The sequence below is a fragment of the Otolemur garnettii genome, unplaced genomic scaffold (genome assembly GCF_000181295.1).
Source record: "Otolemur garnettii isolate 467f Iridium unplaced genomic scaffold, OtoGar3 scaffold00097, whole genome shotgun sequence".
NCBI lineage: Eukaryota > Metazoa > Chordata > Mammalia > Primates > Galagidae > Otolemur > Otolemur garnettii.
The window spans coordinates 81,590-96,293 of NW_003852492.1; the positions used below are offsets into that span (position 1 = coordinate 81,590).

Sequence of the window (14,704 nt, forward strand, 5' to 3'; positions counted from 1 at the left end):
AGCAGTTAACCTCCTTGTGGGTTGGTGAACACTGGGAAGAGCGCAGGGTGATTCCAGTGCGGGGGCAGATGCTAAGACGGCCTCTCCAGAAACCCACCATTCTGGCTGTAACTGAGATCCCAGAGGCCCCCGTTCCCCTCCGGGGACCTGACCTCACCGCCAGGCCAGAAGGCTGCGGATCACCGCCCGGGAAAGCCGCATTCCAACCTTCTTAACTCCACGCCTCGTTCCCGGCTCCTTCCCGCCTGTAGGGGAGGGCCAAGAGAAAATGTTCACCAATCAGAACACAGAGGTGGAGGACGTTGACCCTCAGGACCAATAAGAGCGTGGGTCCTGGGGCCGGTGATAAGGGCGCCGGTTGGCTGGGTGGGGTTTAAACCTCAGTGGCCAACGGTTAACGGCTAGCTCAGTTCGCTGGCGGCTGTGCGCCTGCGCGAGCTGGGAGGCCTAGTCTAACTGAACCGAAGGCTGCGGGTTTGGCTAGCATTGCGGCGGGGGTCGGCGGGCGGGCGGACCTTGAGCTGCAGGTGAGCTGGACGGGCCGGGGCGGCAGGGCGCTGACCCTGCGGGTGCTCACCCGCTGCTGCGGGAGCCCCTGCTCCTTTTCCGCCTCAGGAGCAGCACGGAGTGGCAGTGTACCTCCCTGGCTGCCTGTCAGGGACGGGGCCGAGCGGCGCGTTTCCTCCAGCGGACTAGCTGCGGGCATGGGGCGTGGCCGCAGCACCTAGGGCGGCGCTGCTGCGGTGGGCTCCGCGGGGGTGCGGGCCGGGGACGGCAGAGTCTGTGCCTGTGCGGAGGGAGGGTCTTCTCCGCGGGCTGTGCTCCTGTGCACTGCGAGTGCAGATGTGCGAAGTGTTCGCCTACCCCACGTGAAAAACAAGTCTTTTTGTTATGAAAATTATGCAGATAAAATTAAGATAGCCTTGTGGAGTGTTAAGATTTTTCAGTGTTCAGTGCTGCTGCGAGTGTGAAGATATGAACAACCGTCACACTCCGAGTGGGCGGTAACCGGCTCTGGAGGCCAAGAGACAGATGGACGGGAACGCCGGCTATATAACGGACGTGTTCCTGGAAATCCAAGCGTTATTATGTATAAAAGACAAAGGAAAACTCTTAATTCTGTCAGCCACGGAACTATCAAACAAAACTCTGTTCACGTTTGGGTTTACTTCAGGTACATTCATTAGGAATATATACGTTATATTTACATAGTTATTCTTATAAAATATATTTCACCTAGTTGTATTTGGGGAATATAATAAAGTATGTGAAGAAGTATGACATTTAAAAAGCAGCTTATCTTATGCAGCCGGTGACCCATTGGGAACACATTCTGTGTCAGTGCAGGTGTGCATTGCCATTTCTAATGGGTGCACGGACATTCTTGCTGCACCACATGTTATTTAGCCATTTCTCTACTGATGTGTATGTTTCTAATTTCATGATCAAAACAGTGTGGTAATGGTCACTTGTACGTATACATGTCTGCATTCTTGTCCAGATTAACCCCTTAGAATAAATTCCAAGTGGTGGATAGTTATTTAGAAATTATGGCACAATTAAAAATTTTTTTTTCTTTTTTAGCTGGGGCTGGGTTCGAACCCATCACCTCCAGTATATGGGGCCGGCGCCCTACTCCTTGAGCCACAGGTGCCACCCGCAATTTAAATTCTGATCCATGATGCCAGATTGCCCTCTGGAAAAGTTGATTACCAACACACAGTGTAAGGGTATTTATCTCTTCACACTCTCACCACCACTGGCTACTGAAAAATCTTACCAATCTGAAAAAAATAGCTTGATATTTCTATTTGCATTATTGAGATTAAATGTTTATTAGTTACTGTTTCTTTGGTAAATCATCTGTTATTCCTTGTTATTTTATTGATGTGTGGACCTTTTAATAGCTTTCTTAGAGGAATTTGAATTAGTGATTTTAAAACCTCTTACAGGTATTTCTCCCACTTTATCATCTTTTTGAACTCAGTTATGGTGGTATTTGCCTTCATGGTAGGCTGCTCTGTTTTGTTTTAATACTGCCATTCTTTTAAGAAGATGCCTATTTACCTCTTCAGAGGTGGAGAAATTTGTTGTAACTCTATCAGCCTGTCTGTAGTGGTTAAGTGAAAATCCCCTCCCTTCCACCCTCAAAATCCTTTCCATTTCAACTAGTTTACTTAAGATTTTTGAAGAGAATATATCATTAGGTATGTTAGCAAATATTGTCTGTATTTATCCACAAAATGACAACTTGTTTAACTTCTATGTGAAAGTTTTCCTCTAAGTAAAGAAAATGGATTGTCAAGTCTTTCGATAAGAACTGACATTTGCCTTTAGACTTTATTAAAGTTTGTATTTTACTATTTGCAAACATCATCTATACATATTCAAGGAAAGAAATGGGAGTGTGACATAATTTGAATGCAGAGGAAATAGTAACATCAGTTATTGTATAGCATAGCACACATGCCATAAAAAAATCTGATTGGGAGGCTGAGGCAGGAGAATCGCCTAAGCCCAGGAGTTGGAGGTTGCTGTGAGCTGTGTGAGGCCACAGCACTCTACCAAGGGCGATAAAGTGAGATTCTGTCTCTACCAAAAAAAAAATAATAATAATTAAAATCTGATTTGGCTTTAGTGCCAAAAATCCTGCTATCCCAGATAGAATCCCACAAATCATGATTTAATTTTTATGTATATGCATAATCTCATCTTAATTCACCATTGAAATAATTGAAATAATTCCATTTTTAAAATGGAGAAAGTAATATCTAAGCCATATTTTACTTTATTCTAACATTTATTTAGTCCCTTACCGTGTGACTACCTCAGATAGCAATTTTACAGGCTTATTATTCCACCTATGATGACTATTTGGACTTTTCTAGAGGAACTACCAAAAATATGGTCACTAAATCCTTGTCTAGATTTGATAATATATGCTAATCAATCTTGAAAGGATTTTACTTAAGTTCTAAGACCAAGATCCTCTTTAAGAGGATCAATACATTAATCCTCTTTATGCATTATTAATTAATGTATTATTTCCTTTGCATTTAAATTATGTCACACTCACATTTTTTTCCTGAACACATTAAGATGATGTTTGCAAATAGTAAAATATAAACTTTAATAATAAAGTCTACAGAATCTCTTATGGCTCTTAGTGCTTTTTGTTCACATATCACTGCTTTACATTGATGTGTTTTTTTAAATGTGGAATGACTTCTCAAACTGTTCTTTTCTAGATTTTTTAAAAATTCTTAATACTAATGCCAATCAAAGTACATTGAAATAAGGTAAGAAATTAAAAAAAAACTTTGGTTTATACTTACATATTTAAGTAGAGTATCTTTATATCAAAATTACAGGACAAAGCAATCATATTTTAAGAAAACTCAGGGTATTCTAAAGTGTTTGGTAGATCAGGTCCCAAAAAGCAGTAAAAGTGATTTAGAGTCCTAAAGACCCGGATAATCAGTTGACTGTTTTGAATATATCCTAAGTTATTTTGTACCAGTATTTCCCCATCTCTAAAATGGGGATATTTTCTGAATCTAAAAGTTATTATAATGGCTGGCCTTGGTGGTTCACACGCCTGTAATCCCAGTACTCTTGGAGGCCGAGGAGGATGGATTGCCTGAGCTCACTGGTTCAAGACCAGCCTGAGCCAGAGCGGGACCCCAACTCTAAAAATAGCCAGGCACTGTGGCGGGTGCCTGTAGTTCCAGCTACTCCAGAGGCTGAGGCAAGAGAATTGCTTGAGTCCAAGAGTTAGAGGTTGCTGTAAGCTATGACACTGCAGTACTCAAGGGTGACAAGGGCTACAAAGTGAGACTGTGTCTCAGAAAATAAAATCTATTGTAATATGCCTCCTTTCTCTTCAAATATAGCACAAAGTCACCTAACTTTTTGAATGCTATTTTGCTTTATAAACCTGGAACTCATTCAAGGAAGTCTTATTTGTGGTCTACCCCCTATTGAGCTTCTATAGCACTTAGACAGCATCAGTTTACTATTTATATATTTGTATTGTTTCTAATTGTCTTATGTGCAGTTATATTTCAACTATGAGCTTTAGGATAGAAACCATATTTGTATATCTGGAATCTTGAACATAGGTAGAAATTAATTGTTGGTTGGTAGATAGAACTTTGGACCTCTTAAACTTATGGCAGAATTATAAATGTGGGTAACACTCTCCAGTAATGAAAAGTTTTGAGTTCATTTGCTTTGATGTTTATTATTGTTTATTGTTATAAAAGATAATGTATTTAAGAGAACTTTGAGGTCTTTTGAATAAATATTGGTGTTCGTGAGTAATATTTTGAGGCTTACTTATCAACTTTGTTTTGAGTACAAGCAAAATCCTACCTCATTTTCCTGTCTCAGTGTTTAGTAATGCGTGCCACTCATTTGCTCAGGTCTGAAAGCCTCTCTACTTGGGAATCCCACATTCACTTATGCAGAGTCCTGTTGTTCTGCCTCCTTTATTTGAAATTCATGTATTTCTCTCCATTTCCTCTTACTACAAATCTATTCTAGGCCATTGTCATCTATTGTCTTCATTATTCCAGCAGCCTCCTAATTGGTCCCTTTACCTTCAGTCTTACCCTCTTCCTGTCCACAATATACACAAAACAATATTTTTGCTACACAATTCTATAAGGTTTTTTCAGTGGCCACACAAGATAAAATCTAAGCTTTTTAAGGAAGGTCTCCAAGGCCTTACAATGTGGTCTTACAATGTGACTGACCCTTGTTTAATTTGTAGAACTATGATCTTTTCCCTCTCAAGCCATACTAAAATAATTTACAGTTGCCTGAATGCATATGCTATAATCTCTAGCCATTTACACAAATTGCACCTTCTGCATTAGACTCACAGCTCTAGTTCTCAAACCTCACTTTAACCTGGCTCCCACTTGTTCTGCAATGTTTAGCTTGAATATCTCCTCTTTATAAAAACTCTCCTTAACCCACTATTACCAGGGTTAAGCAAACACTGTGGCCTACAAAGGATTTTTTAAAGGAATATGAGACAAAAAATTGTGATTCACAGAGCCTAAAATATTTACTCTTTAGTCCTTTACAGAAAACATTTATCAACCTCTGCACTAGGTTTACATGCTTCATAGGAAAAGGTGGTGTGCCTTATTTGGTTAGGTGACTTCAACTTAGCATCATGCCTGCCCCTAAATCGATTTTTCCAATCTTTAATTGATTGAATTTGATATTTTTAAATACTTATAAAATAAGACACTCAGGCAAAGGTCGTTATAAGAATTCAGATGAGTAATGAATACTTCATTTGCCTTAAAAAAGAACTGCACAACAAATTAAACACTTGCAGTATTATGCTTTGATGAATTTGAATACAAGGCACAAGTTTCCAGGAGTACATAAGTACATTTCCATTTTATAGTTGTTTTGCTTCTTTCATCTCTTAATCCTTTTAGACAAAGATTTTTCTTGTTAAAGCAAAAACTTCCTTAATAGGGCCTTAAAATCTTTTCTTAAAAGGGTGTGGATCATCTGAATTTCTAGTATTTCTCATAGTGAATTTTCTTTTTTTAATTTCTTTTCTACCCATCAACCACTAGTTGGTTGTTGGTTCCTATTAAATGCTGCTTTTCATTTCTGTATCAACACAGACCCTTTTTGATGGTGTCTCCAGCATAGTATTCTCTTCCTCCGGTGTGTCATTAGACTCCCTTCTGGCTTTTATTTCTTCCTCATGGAGTAAATGGGGGTGCTCAATGCGTCCTCTACGTACAAAATGCTGGATCCGAGATTCCAATCCTTGGCATTTAGGACGATCCATAAGGGGCTTATATGTGCGCATTTTCACTCCTTCCACAAAAGCACTGGTCTGCTTCATTATAGAGGGCTGAACATTTCTCCATTCTTTCATTCCATCCATCTTTGGCCCTGTTCCACAGGGCACTGTAACTGAATCCAGACCTTGTAGCATACTATACAACACGTGAGTTTTGACAGCGTGATTAGCCCATAGTTGTTGCAGGTGGGTAACATTGAACTCCTGAACCTCCCGGTCATAAATCCACTTGATATTTTCAAACTTACAGTCATATAAGACTAGAGGGAATTCTATAGCCATACTAGGGAAGGAAGGAGAAGAAACAAAGTATAAGAATACACATAGCCATCCAACAATTCTTTTTTTCTGAACTATTTTATTTTTTTGAGACAGTCTTACTCTGTCATGTTGGGTAGAGTGCTGTGGCATCATATCCCACAGTGACCTCAAACTCTTGGGCTCAAGAGATCCTCTTGCCTTAGTAGCTGGGCACCCGCCACAATGCTCAGCTAAGTTTTCTATTTTTAGTAGATACAGGGTCTTGCTTTTGCTCAGGCTGGTCTCAAACTCCTGAGCCAAGTGATCCACCCACCTCTGGCTCCCAGAGTGCTAGGATTATAGGCCTGAGCCATTGTGCCTGGTGATCCAACAATTCTTAAACTGAGGGTTAGTTGGGTTAAGGGGAATAGGCAGGAGGGGGGCATTAAGGTAAATATTGAATATCCAATAGCTAAGAAAATACACTATCCCTAACCTTGAACAACTTGGACATAATTTTTTAAGATGCAATATGAATTAACTTGATTTATATTAGACATGATCTGTATTATATGTATATCAATGGTAGCAGGTTTTAATAAACCTTTAAATAAGTTGACATGGCTTTATCATACCACTGATGAAATTTGTTAATGGCATTTCAATTTTGTATAGTATGAGTAAAAAATATATTTCATACCTTAGGAATGAATTGCTGGTATCTGACTTCAGCCTGTTCTCAAAACAAAAATCTTGACTCTTTTGCCTTTCCTACCATTTCAGAAACTGGAGATTATGAAAGATTCAAAAGTACAGCAGTGTGACTACTCAGTAATACAAAATAAGCAAGATTTAATATGATTGTTTGCTTTTTAATTTTACCAGAACTTAAAGCCAGGTCAAACACCTGCTTCCTAGAACCAAAGATAATTAGAAGTAATAACGTCTTCCTTCATAACATTGTACAAGTTAGATTAAAAGCTTTATGAAATGCCTGTAATCTTAGTACTCTGGGAGACTGAGGCAGGTGGATCCTTTGAGCTCAGGAGTTCAAGAACAGACTGAGCAAGAGTGAGACTCCATCTCTAATAGCTGGGTGTTGTAGTGGGCACCTATAGTCCAGCTACTTGGGAGGCTGAGGAAAAAGGATCACTTGAGCCCAAGAGTTTGAGGTTGCTGTGAGCTATGACACCATGCAAGGGTGACAAAGTGAGACTGTCTCTAAATAAATAAATACATAAATAAATAAAGCTTTATGAAGGCAGAATGAGTGACTTAGGTTAGACAACCATGGGGAAGACGAAAATTGCTATTTTGTTTCTTAACTTACCTATATTGAGGTTTCTGGGGATTTTTCTCTATGTTAAGCAGCTCATCAATAATCTCTGGCTTCTCCATCCCTTGGCCAATCAGAAAGAGGATAGCCATCATACAGCGGACTTGATGGTAAAGGAATGCCTGGCCAATCACTTCAAATTGACATAACTGAAAAGGTTCTTGCCATCTTTCCTCACTTAGGCTTTGGCCCACTAGCTGTACTTGAGCAGATAGAATAGTCCTCTGAAAGTTAATCACTCCGTTAGCTACATCCATTTTACAAAAGTTTCTAAAATCATGGGTGCCAACATACTTCTGTGCTGCATAGTTCATGGTTTCAATATCTAAATCAGCATGAGGGAAAAAATAGCGGTAAGTCCGCTCAAGACAGCTAAACCTCGCGCTGAAGCTAGGTTCTACAGGGGCCCAGGCAAGTATACGGATGTCTGGAGGGAGTACTCGGTTGAGAATGTGGGTATAACGGATCTCTTTTGCAGCACTGCTGGCTTCATCTTTTAAATTAAAATCCTCTGAATCCCTGTCCCTTGGAAACTGAGAACGGAGGTCAAGAGAAATCACCTGTGGAGTTAGAGAAAGATACTGTGTTACAGAGATACAAATAATCTCAATACTCAATGTATACCTAGAATATCTTGGTATTGCTTGCTTTGAGAAACAGTGTACTGGCACTTACCTGTCCAAAGGCACTAACTCCTTTGTCTGTTCGCCCACATCGGTGATAGTTGGATGTCTGTCTGCTTTCTACTAGTCGAGTCTTGGTTAGAGCCTCAAATAGTTTCTCTTCAATGGTATTATTTGTATTTTCCTGACTAGCAAAGCCCTGGTATCCCCAGCCAAGATAGGCCATTTTTAGGGCTATATGTCTCCGACCATGAGCACTAAAATCAAACGCACGCTTAGCTTTCCCACTTCCTGATGGGTTTTCCCTAATATCTGAGTCCTTGTTGTTGGCCCGTTCCTTTCTAAGTCTTTGTACTTCCTGCTCCAGTTCTCGTACTCTTTTTAGGAGTTTCTCAGTTTGGTTTCTGTCTCTGTCATTTTCAGCCATGATACGACCACAGGAATAAAGGAATCATATAGGTCCACCCTAACTGAAAAAGAGAGCAAAAGGATACAACAGTTTCAATACAAGATTTAATTTAATGCCCAATGAATATATTAATACTTTTGTTTATCCATGGAATATAAACATTAGCTTAATAATTTATGGGTTGAAGTATCAAAATTGGGGGAAGTGTCTATAGATTTGTCTGTTCTTCATTAACATGAGTAAAGACTTATATTATTGATATTTTTTTCCCTAAAATATTTCCTTTTGATTTCTCCTATTTTTCCTATTTTTGTAATTGTGAAATTATGGGCTACTTATGTCTACTCTGAGTTTCCATCGTTTTCCATTATTTCAGATCAAATAACTAGTTCATATGTTCTATCACCCATTATTCAGTTGTCTTAAAGGTGGTGTAATAGAAGCTAGCCTATTGAAGAAGTTTGTCCAAGACTGTATTTCACATTGGAAGCAAAACCTGGAGACAAAATATTTTCAAACTTTAAGCAGTTTTGATGGCAGAAAAAAGGTAATAAGTACCACTGACTTTTTAAAAGCCAAACATAATTTATTATCCAATAAAAGATTTCTGTACCTCTAACGGTTACAAGAGTTAATCTGTTGTAATTTAGATGTCATTGTTGAAATTCCTGGTAAATTTCAGTAATCTTGGGGACAACTGTCCTTACATCCTTAAAATTGGGACAGTCCTAGACTATCTATGACTGACAGTTTCTTTATAGAAGACCATCTCCCCATCTGTTCTAAGGGTAAGCTATAAGTCTAGGTAGCTCATTCCATTTTGGCCCTTTGAGTTTCTGTATCTGTGATAGGCAGATCAAAAGTTTAAATGTAAAAAATGAAACTATAAAAGTACTAGAAAAAAACGCGGAGTAACTTTTCTTCTTAAATCATTAGTGCAAATGGCATTTCTAATTAAAACACTCTAGAAATCCAGAAACTACAGAACACAAAAAAACGTAGTTACCTAAAAATAAAAATTTCTGCCAGCAAAAAAAAGAAGGGGGGATGGACAAACTGGGATGAAAAGTGAATGATGGTAAAGGGCTAAATTCTTTAATATATAAGTATTGCATGAATATGTAAATCAGTTTTAATGAAAAGATCAGTAAGAAAAAGCCTAATAACCTGAGAGGTAAACGGGCAAAGACCAAGCATTGCAAACAGAAAATAAAGTTTATAAATAAGTTTTTCAGATGTTCAATTTCACTCAATTTAAATAAGTGCAAATATATCTGAGAACTATTTTTAATGCAAAGACTAAGAAGTCTGATGGTACCCCACTCTGGAGAAGAGATACACTGTTAGTACAGCTGTTTTTTAGGTAAGCATTTTATCAACAGCTGTCAAAATTGAATACACACATACCTTTTTGTTTTGTTTTTAATAGAGATAGAGTCTCACTTTGTCACCCTCAGTAGAATGCTGTGTCATCGCAGCTCACAGCAACCTCAAAATCTTGGGCTCAAGTGATTCTTTTGCCTCAGCCTCCCTAGTATCTGGGACTAAAGGCACCTGCTACAATGCCCAGCTATTTTTGTTGTTGTTGTTTATTTAGCAGGCCTGGGCTGGGTTCAAACCCGCCATACCCAGGCACCTGTGGCTGGCGCCCTAACCACTGAGCTATGGGTGCCCAGCCCACACATACCTTTTGACCTACCCTTTAAATTTAACCTACACAAATGCTTACACAAGTATTTAATTCATTGTTTTTAACAACAAAAGACTAAACCTAAATCACATCAACAAGGGATTGACTGAATAAATTATGGTATATTTACACATTGGAATTTTATGGAATATTTATGAACTAAGTGTACGCATGCTGATATAGCTAGATCAACAAGGTTATCTTTAATGTTCAGAAGAGTTGTGTTCTATGCTCCTTTATGATATAAAAAAACAAATGTACACATGAATATGAAAAACTTCTGGAGAAATCATAAGAAACTGCCTTTGAGGCCGGTGTTGTGATTCATTCCTAACACTCCGAGAGGCCAAGGTGGGTAGATTGCTTGAGCTTACAAGTTCAAGATCAGCCTAAGCAAGAATGAGACACCTGTCTCTAAAAATAATAATAATAACTGGGAGTTGTAGCAGGCACCTGTAGTTCCAGCTACTTGGGAACCTGAGGTAAGAGGATCCCTTGAGCCCAAAAGTGTGATGTTGCTGTGAGCTTTGACAGTACAGCACTTTATTGGGGGGGGGCAAGAAAGTGAGACTCTGTCTCATAAAAAAATGAAAAGAAACTGCCTTTGAGAATGAAATTTTGTAGGAAGGGCTTAAAATTATCAAGTGCATTTATTTCTTAGTTTAAAAACAAAAATGGAGACACAGGAAATAGTGAGCAATAGGTCCTACCTCTTAGATCAAGTTGAGAAACTAGCACTGGGTATTTTGCTAGTTGATTTGGGTACTTAATTATTTTAGTGACGTGGTTCAGAATGAACAGATTTATCTTGACAATGGAAAAGGTGTTGAAAATACTTATGCATAGGGAGTATAAATGTATATGGAAGGTCAGACAGTTATGTTTGCGAACTCATCCTAGAAAAAGTGCTACGTACCTTAGTGCTGAATATCACTACAGTCACCTCTGAAGTACTCCCCTTGCCTATCTGGTGAATTCATAAACTTAATTATTAGACCTTGTATGACCACAACTCTGGTGGCCATTCCAGAAAGAGTCCCAAAATTGCTTGGAAAAGTGGACTAGGCACTGGCATTAGGGCACAGCTTCCCAAGGGGAGTACTGTGAAGGTAACCATGGTGATATTCAGCAATGATGTGTGTAGCACTCTTTCTAGGATAAGTTTTCAAACTTAATTGTCTGGCCTCATATGTACATGATATATATGCGTATGTATGAGAGCACAATACTGCTTTTGTGATGGTTTTTTAGATTAAATCACTCTTATAGATTTCACTGCTATAAAATGGAGACAAGGGAATGAGTCATTTATGAGCTGGGAATTTACTGTAAGAAAACTGACCAATGTTCTCTATTGCAGAAGGTCATACGGGGAAGCAATGGAGGAACTCATGGGACCTGACAGACAAAAATGGGCCAATATGGATCCAGAAGAACGAATGTTGGCAGCTGCTACAGCTTTTACCCGTATCTGTGCAGGGCAGGGTGAGGGAGATGTCAGGAGAGAAGCCCAGTCTATCCAATATGATCCCTACAGTAAAGCTTCAGTAACCCCAGGGAAGCGACCTGCTCTTCCTGTGCAACTGCAGTACCCACACATAAAAACTAATGTTACTTCAGAAATAGTCTCAGAGACATCCCAAAGACTCCGAAAGCCAGTGATGAAGAGAAAGGTGCTGCGTAGAAAGCCAGGTGGGGAAGTGTTGGTGACAGATGAGTCCATTATCAGTGAATCAGAATCTGGTACAGAAAGTGATCCAGATCTCTGGGACTTAAGACAGAGGCTGATGAATCTGCAGGTCCAAGAAGACAAGGAATCCACAGCTGATAGTACACAAAAATTTAATCTACCACATGAAAACCAAGGAATTTCTCAAGATCAGCTCATTTGCTATTTACGAAGAGAAGGAATGGGCCCTCCAGCTTATGAACAAGACCTAATTGTTGCCAGCAGACCCAAGTCCTTTATTCTCCCAAGGCTGGACCAGTTAAGCCGTAACCGTGGTAAGGTAGACCGGGTAGCCCGATACTTTGAGTATAAACGGGACTGGGACTCAATGCGGTTACCTGGTGAAGATCATAGAAAAGAACTACGCTGGGGTGTCCGAGAGCAGATGCTTTGTCGACCAGAACCCCAATCCAAACCTCAGCACATGTATGTTCCAAACAATTACCTAGTACCAACTGAGAAGAAAAGATCTGCACTCCGCTGGGATATTCGCTGTGACCTTGCAAATGGTGTCATGCCCAGCAAACTTCCCTTCCCTCTTTCACCTTCTTAACCTCCCCCCTTTTACAGAACTGTTTGGGATAACCTAGTTCTTTTCCTCTCTCCCTTTTAATAGAAAAAAACTGACTTGACAAGCCCATACTGGTCTTCTTGAGCTATGTAGCACATCAACATCAGATACTACTTTACTCCCAAATTAACTACTCAAATTGAGCAATTGTGAGAGAAATCATGCCAGAGAAAGATGAGTAGTCTTTCTGTTTTGCCAAATTAATAAGCTCCATTTCTATTCTATAACATATTTATCTTTGGCCAATATGAGTTGCTGTGTTTTAATGTGTTTTTAAAGTTATGGGCATTTAGGTTATCAATTAAAGACTTTTCAACATTCATGAGTTTAATCTTTTTAAATACTTCCCTAAGTAAGATGATCTCAAACCTGGGCTAGGATTCTGCTTCCAATTACATTGCCTATCTTATTCTCACTACCTACACAATTAGCTGAAAGGAACAAAATCCTATCTTTTACACACAGTCCTAATGAATGGGAGAGAGGTAGTGGCATAGATATCCCCCATTACTAAAAGAATATAGCAAATTTAGGTAAAATTCTATGTAAAATTCTTTTTTAATAAATAACTCCCAAATAGCACTATTTTACATAGGATCCTAAGTTTTGTTTCCGGATGTTAAAATATGTACAGTATACTGTCTCTCAGTTTTTTACTTCTGGAGTATTAGGCTTTTACTAATTTACCACTGAGACTGTATCTTAAGAATTATGCCTGTCACTTATAGGCTGTCCCACTGTACAACAGAATTTCAAACTAACCTTTGAAATCAGATGGATGTAAACAAGTACCAAAATGAATCTGGACTGTTTGGGTAAAGATCCACATACTATTTCTGCTCAACTTGTAGTGGAATGTGTCTGTTCTTGATATTTCTAATCCAGTGAGGAACATATGAAGCCTAGAAGTTAATAGTTTTAACATTGGACAGAAGAGTGACAGAAAGTTTGCTTGTTCACAGAAAACTTTTAACATAAGCATGAACAACCTTGACCGTTACTATCTGCTAAATATATATTTTCTCTATATTATTTAAAGCTTTATAATTCACTCCCCCAGTTCTGCTGCTATGCATTTATCTGTAAAAGTGATAAAATCAGTGACTAAGATATGTAGGATATATCACTGCAAAAAAGTAGGAACTGCAAACTGTTCACCAATAGTGGACAGTTTAAAGAGACATTAGAATATTAAAGTCACTGGGAATGTTGGGAAACAAGGAAAAACGCAAATTAAGTGAAATACATTGTGAACTACACAGCCTGAGACATGTACCCACCCACAACACAGGAATATCAAAACCCAACTCTGGGTTGTGGGATTAAAGGTAACCAAAATTTTTTAAGAAGCTCAAATTTACATTTTACCTAAAAAACACTTCACTGATTTACCTTTATTTGGATCTCAAAGTCCAGTATTACCAAAATCAAAATTTTCTGACGTGATTAACCTTAATCACTAAACAAGGACAGAGAGTGTGTCTGGTCATAAAGATTTGTGGCAAAAAAGGACTTGAGCCCAAAACTTAGTACAGTGCTTTCTCCAGCACACCATAACCTCAATGTGAAGTACAGTAGTTTGCAAGCAAACGTAGTTCCTTGGCGGAGACCGCCAAAATGACCACAGAAGGAATTCATGTGTCCGCTAAGCTTAGACTATAAGCTAAAAGAGCCATCACTAAACATTTATACATTTTTTTGAAGTTAAAAAAAAAATCAGGAATCCGTGTATTACTGGAAATAGCATTAGTGGGCTGTAAAGCAATCCCAAAATGATTCAAAACTTCTCCTGTTTAACTACTTTATGCGGCATCAATTCTAACGGGAGCAGGGCAGATTCACCACCACCCCAGGGCCCCCTACACTCCTAACACAGAATTGGACTAAAAGTGCCCCTACAGCTGAGAGTTTCTGCCAGGAGCGCGAGGAAGGACCAGCGCCAAAGATAAAGACACGGTCTTAGCGAGGTCTCACTGCCATACCCCGGCGCTTTCTTGGAAAGATTAAAGTATGGGAAAGAAGGTAAAAGGAGGATAACCATCCAGCTGTACGCCCATTTGTCCGTGGCCCTGCCGAACCCAGACAGCTACCCACCCGTCAGAACCCACCCTTACCTTCCGGTCGCCGACAGCCCAGCGCTCTGCAGACAGGAAGTTGTCACTATGCGTGGTCTGCGCGCGCCCGCGGCTCCGTGGGAAGTGTAGTCCGCACGGTGGGAAATGTGGTCCTGAGGGCGCGGCGCTACAATCGGCCTCATGTTCTCCAGT

The 14,704-nt window shown here is 39.5% G+C and overlaps 2 protein-coding genes across 3 annotated transcripts; one reads left to right on the top strand and one right to left on the bottom strand.

Moving 5' to 3' along the window:
• Window positions 1-499: 499 nt before the first annotated feature.
• On the top strand, window positions 500-12,745 carry HYLS1 (HYLS1, centriolar and ciliogenesis associated). 2 transcript variants are annotated; one of them, XM_023516780.1, is made up of 3 exons: window positions 500-527; window positions 8,865-8,994; window positions 11,498-12,745. In XM_023516780.1, exons 2-3 carry the CDS (start codon window positions 8,981-8,983, stop codon window positions 12,417-12,419), a joined length of 936 nt encoding a protein of 311 aa, XP_023372548.1. In that variant the 5' UTR covers window positions 500-527; window positions 8,865-8,980; the 3' UTR covers window positions 12,420-12,745. The 2 variants fall into 2 exon arrangements, with proteins under 2 accessions (XP_023372548.1, XP_023372549.1); XM_023516781.1 differs by lacking the exon at window positions 500-527 and adding an exon at window positions 3,263-3,299 and having other exon boundaries at window positions 11,498-12,501.
• PUS3 (pseudouridylate synthase 3) lies at window positions 5,346-8,529 on the bottom strand. Its single transcript, XM_012808966.2, has 3 exons — window positions 8,091-8,529; window positions 7,410-7,975; window positions 5,346-6,122 (listed from the first exon to the last, which is right to left on the bottom strand). Exons 1-3 carry the CDS (start codon window positions 8,463-8,465, stop codon window positions 5,621-5,623), a joined length of 1,443 nt encoding a protein of 480 aa, XP_012664420.1. The 5' UTR covers window positions 8,466-8,529; the 3' UTR covers window positions 5,346-5,620.
• Window positions 12,746-14,704: the final 1,959 nt, after the last annotated feature.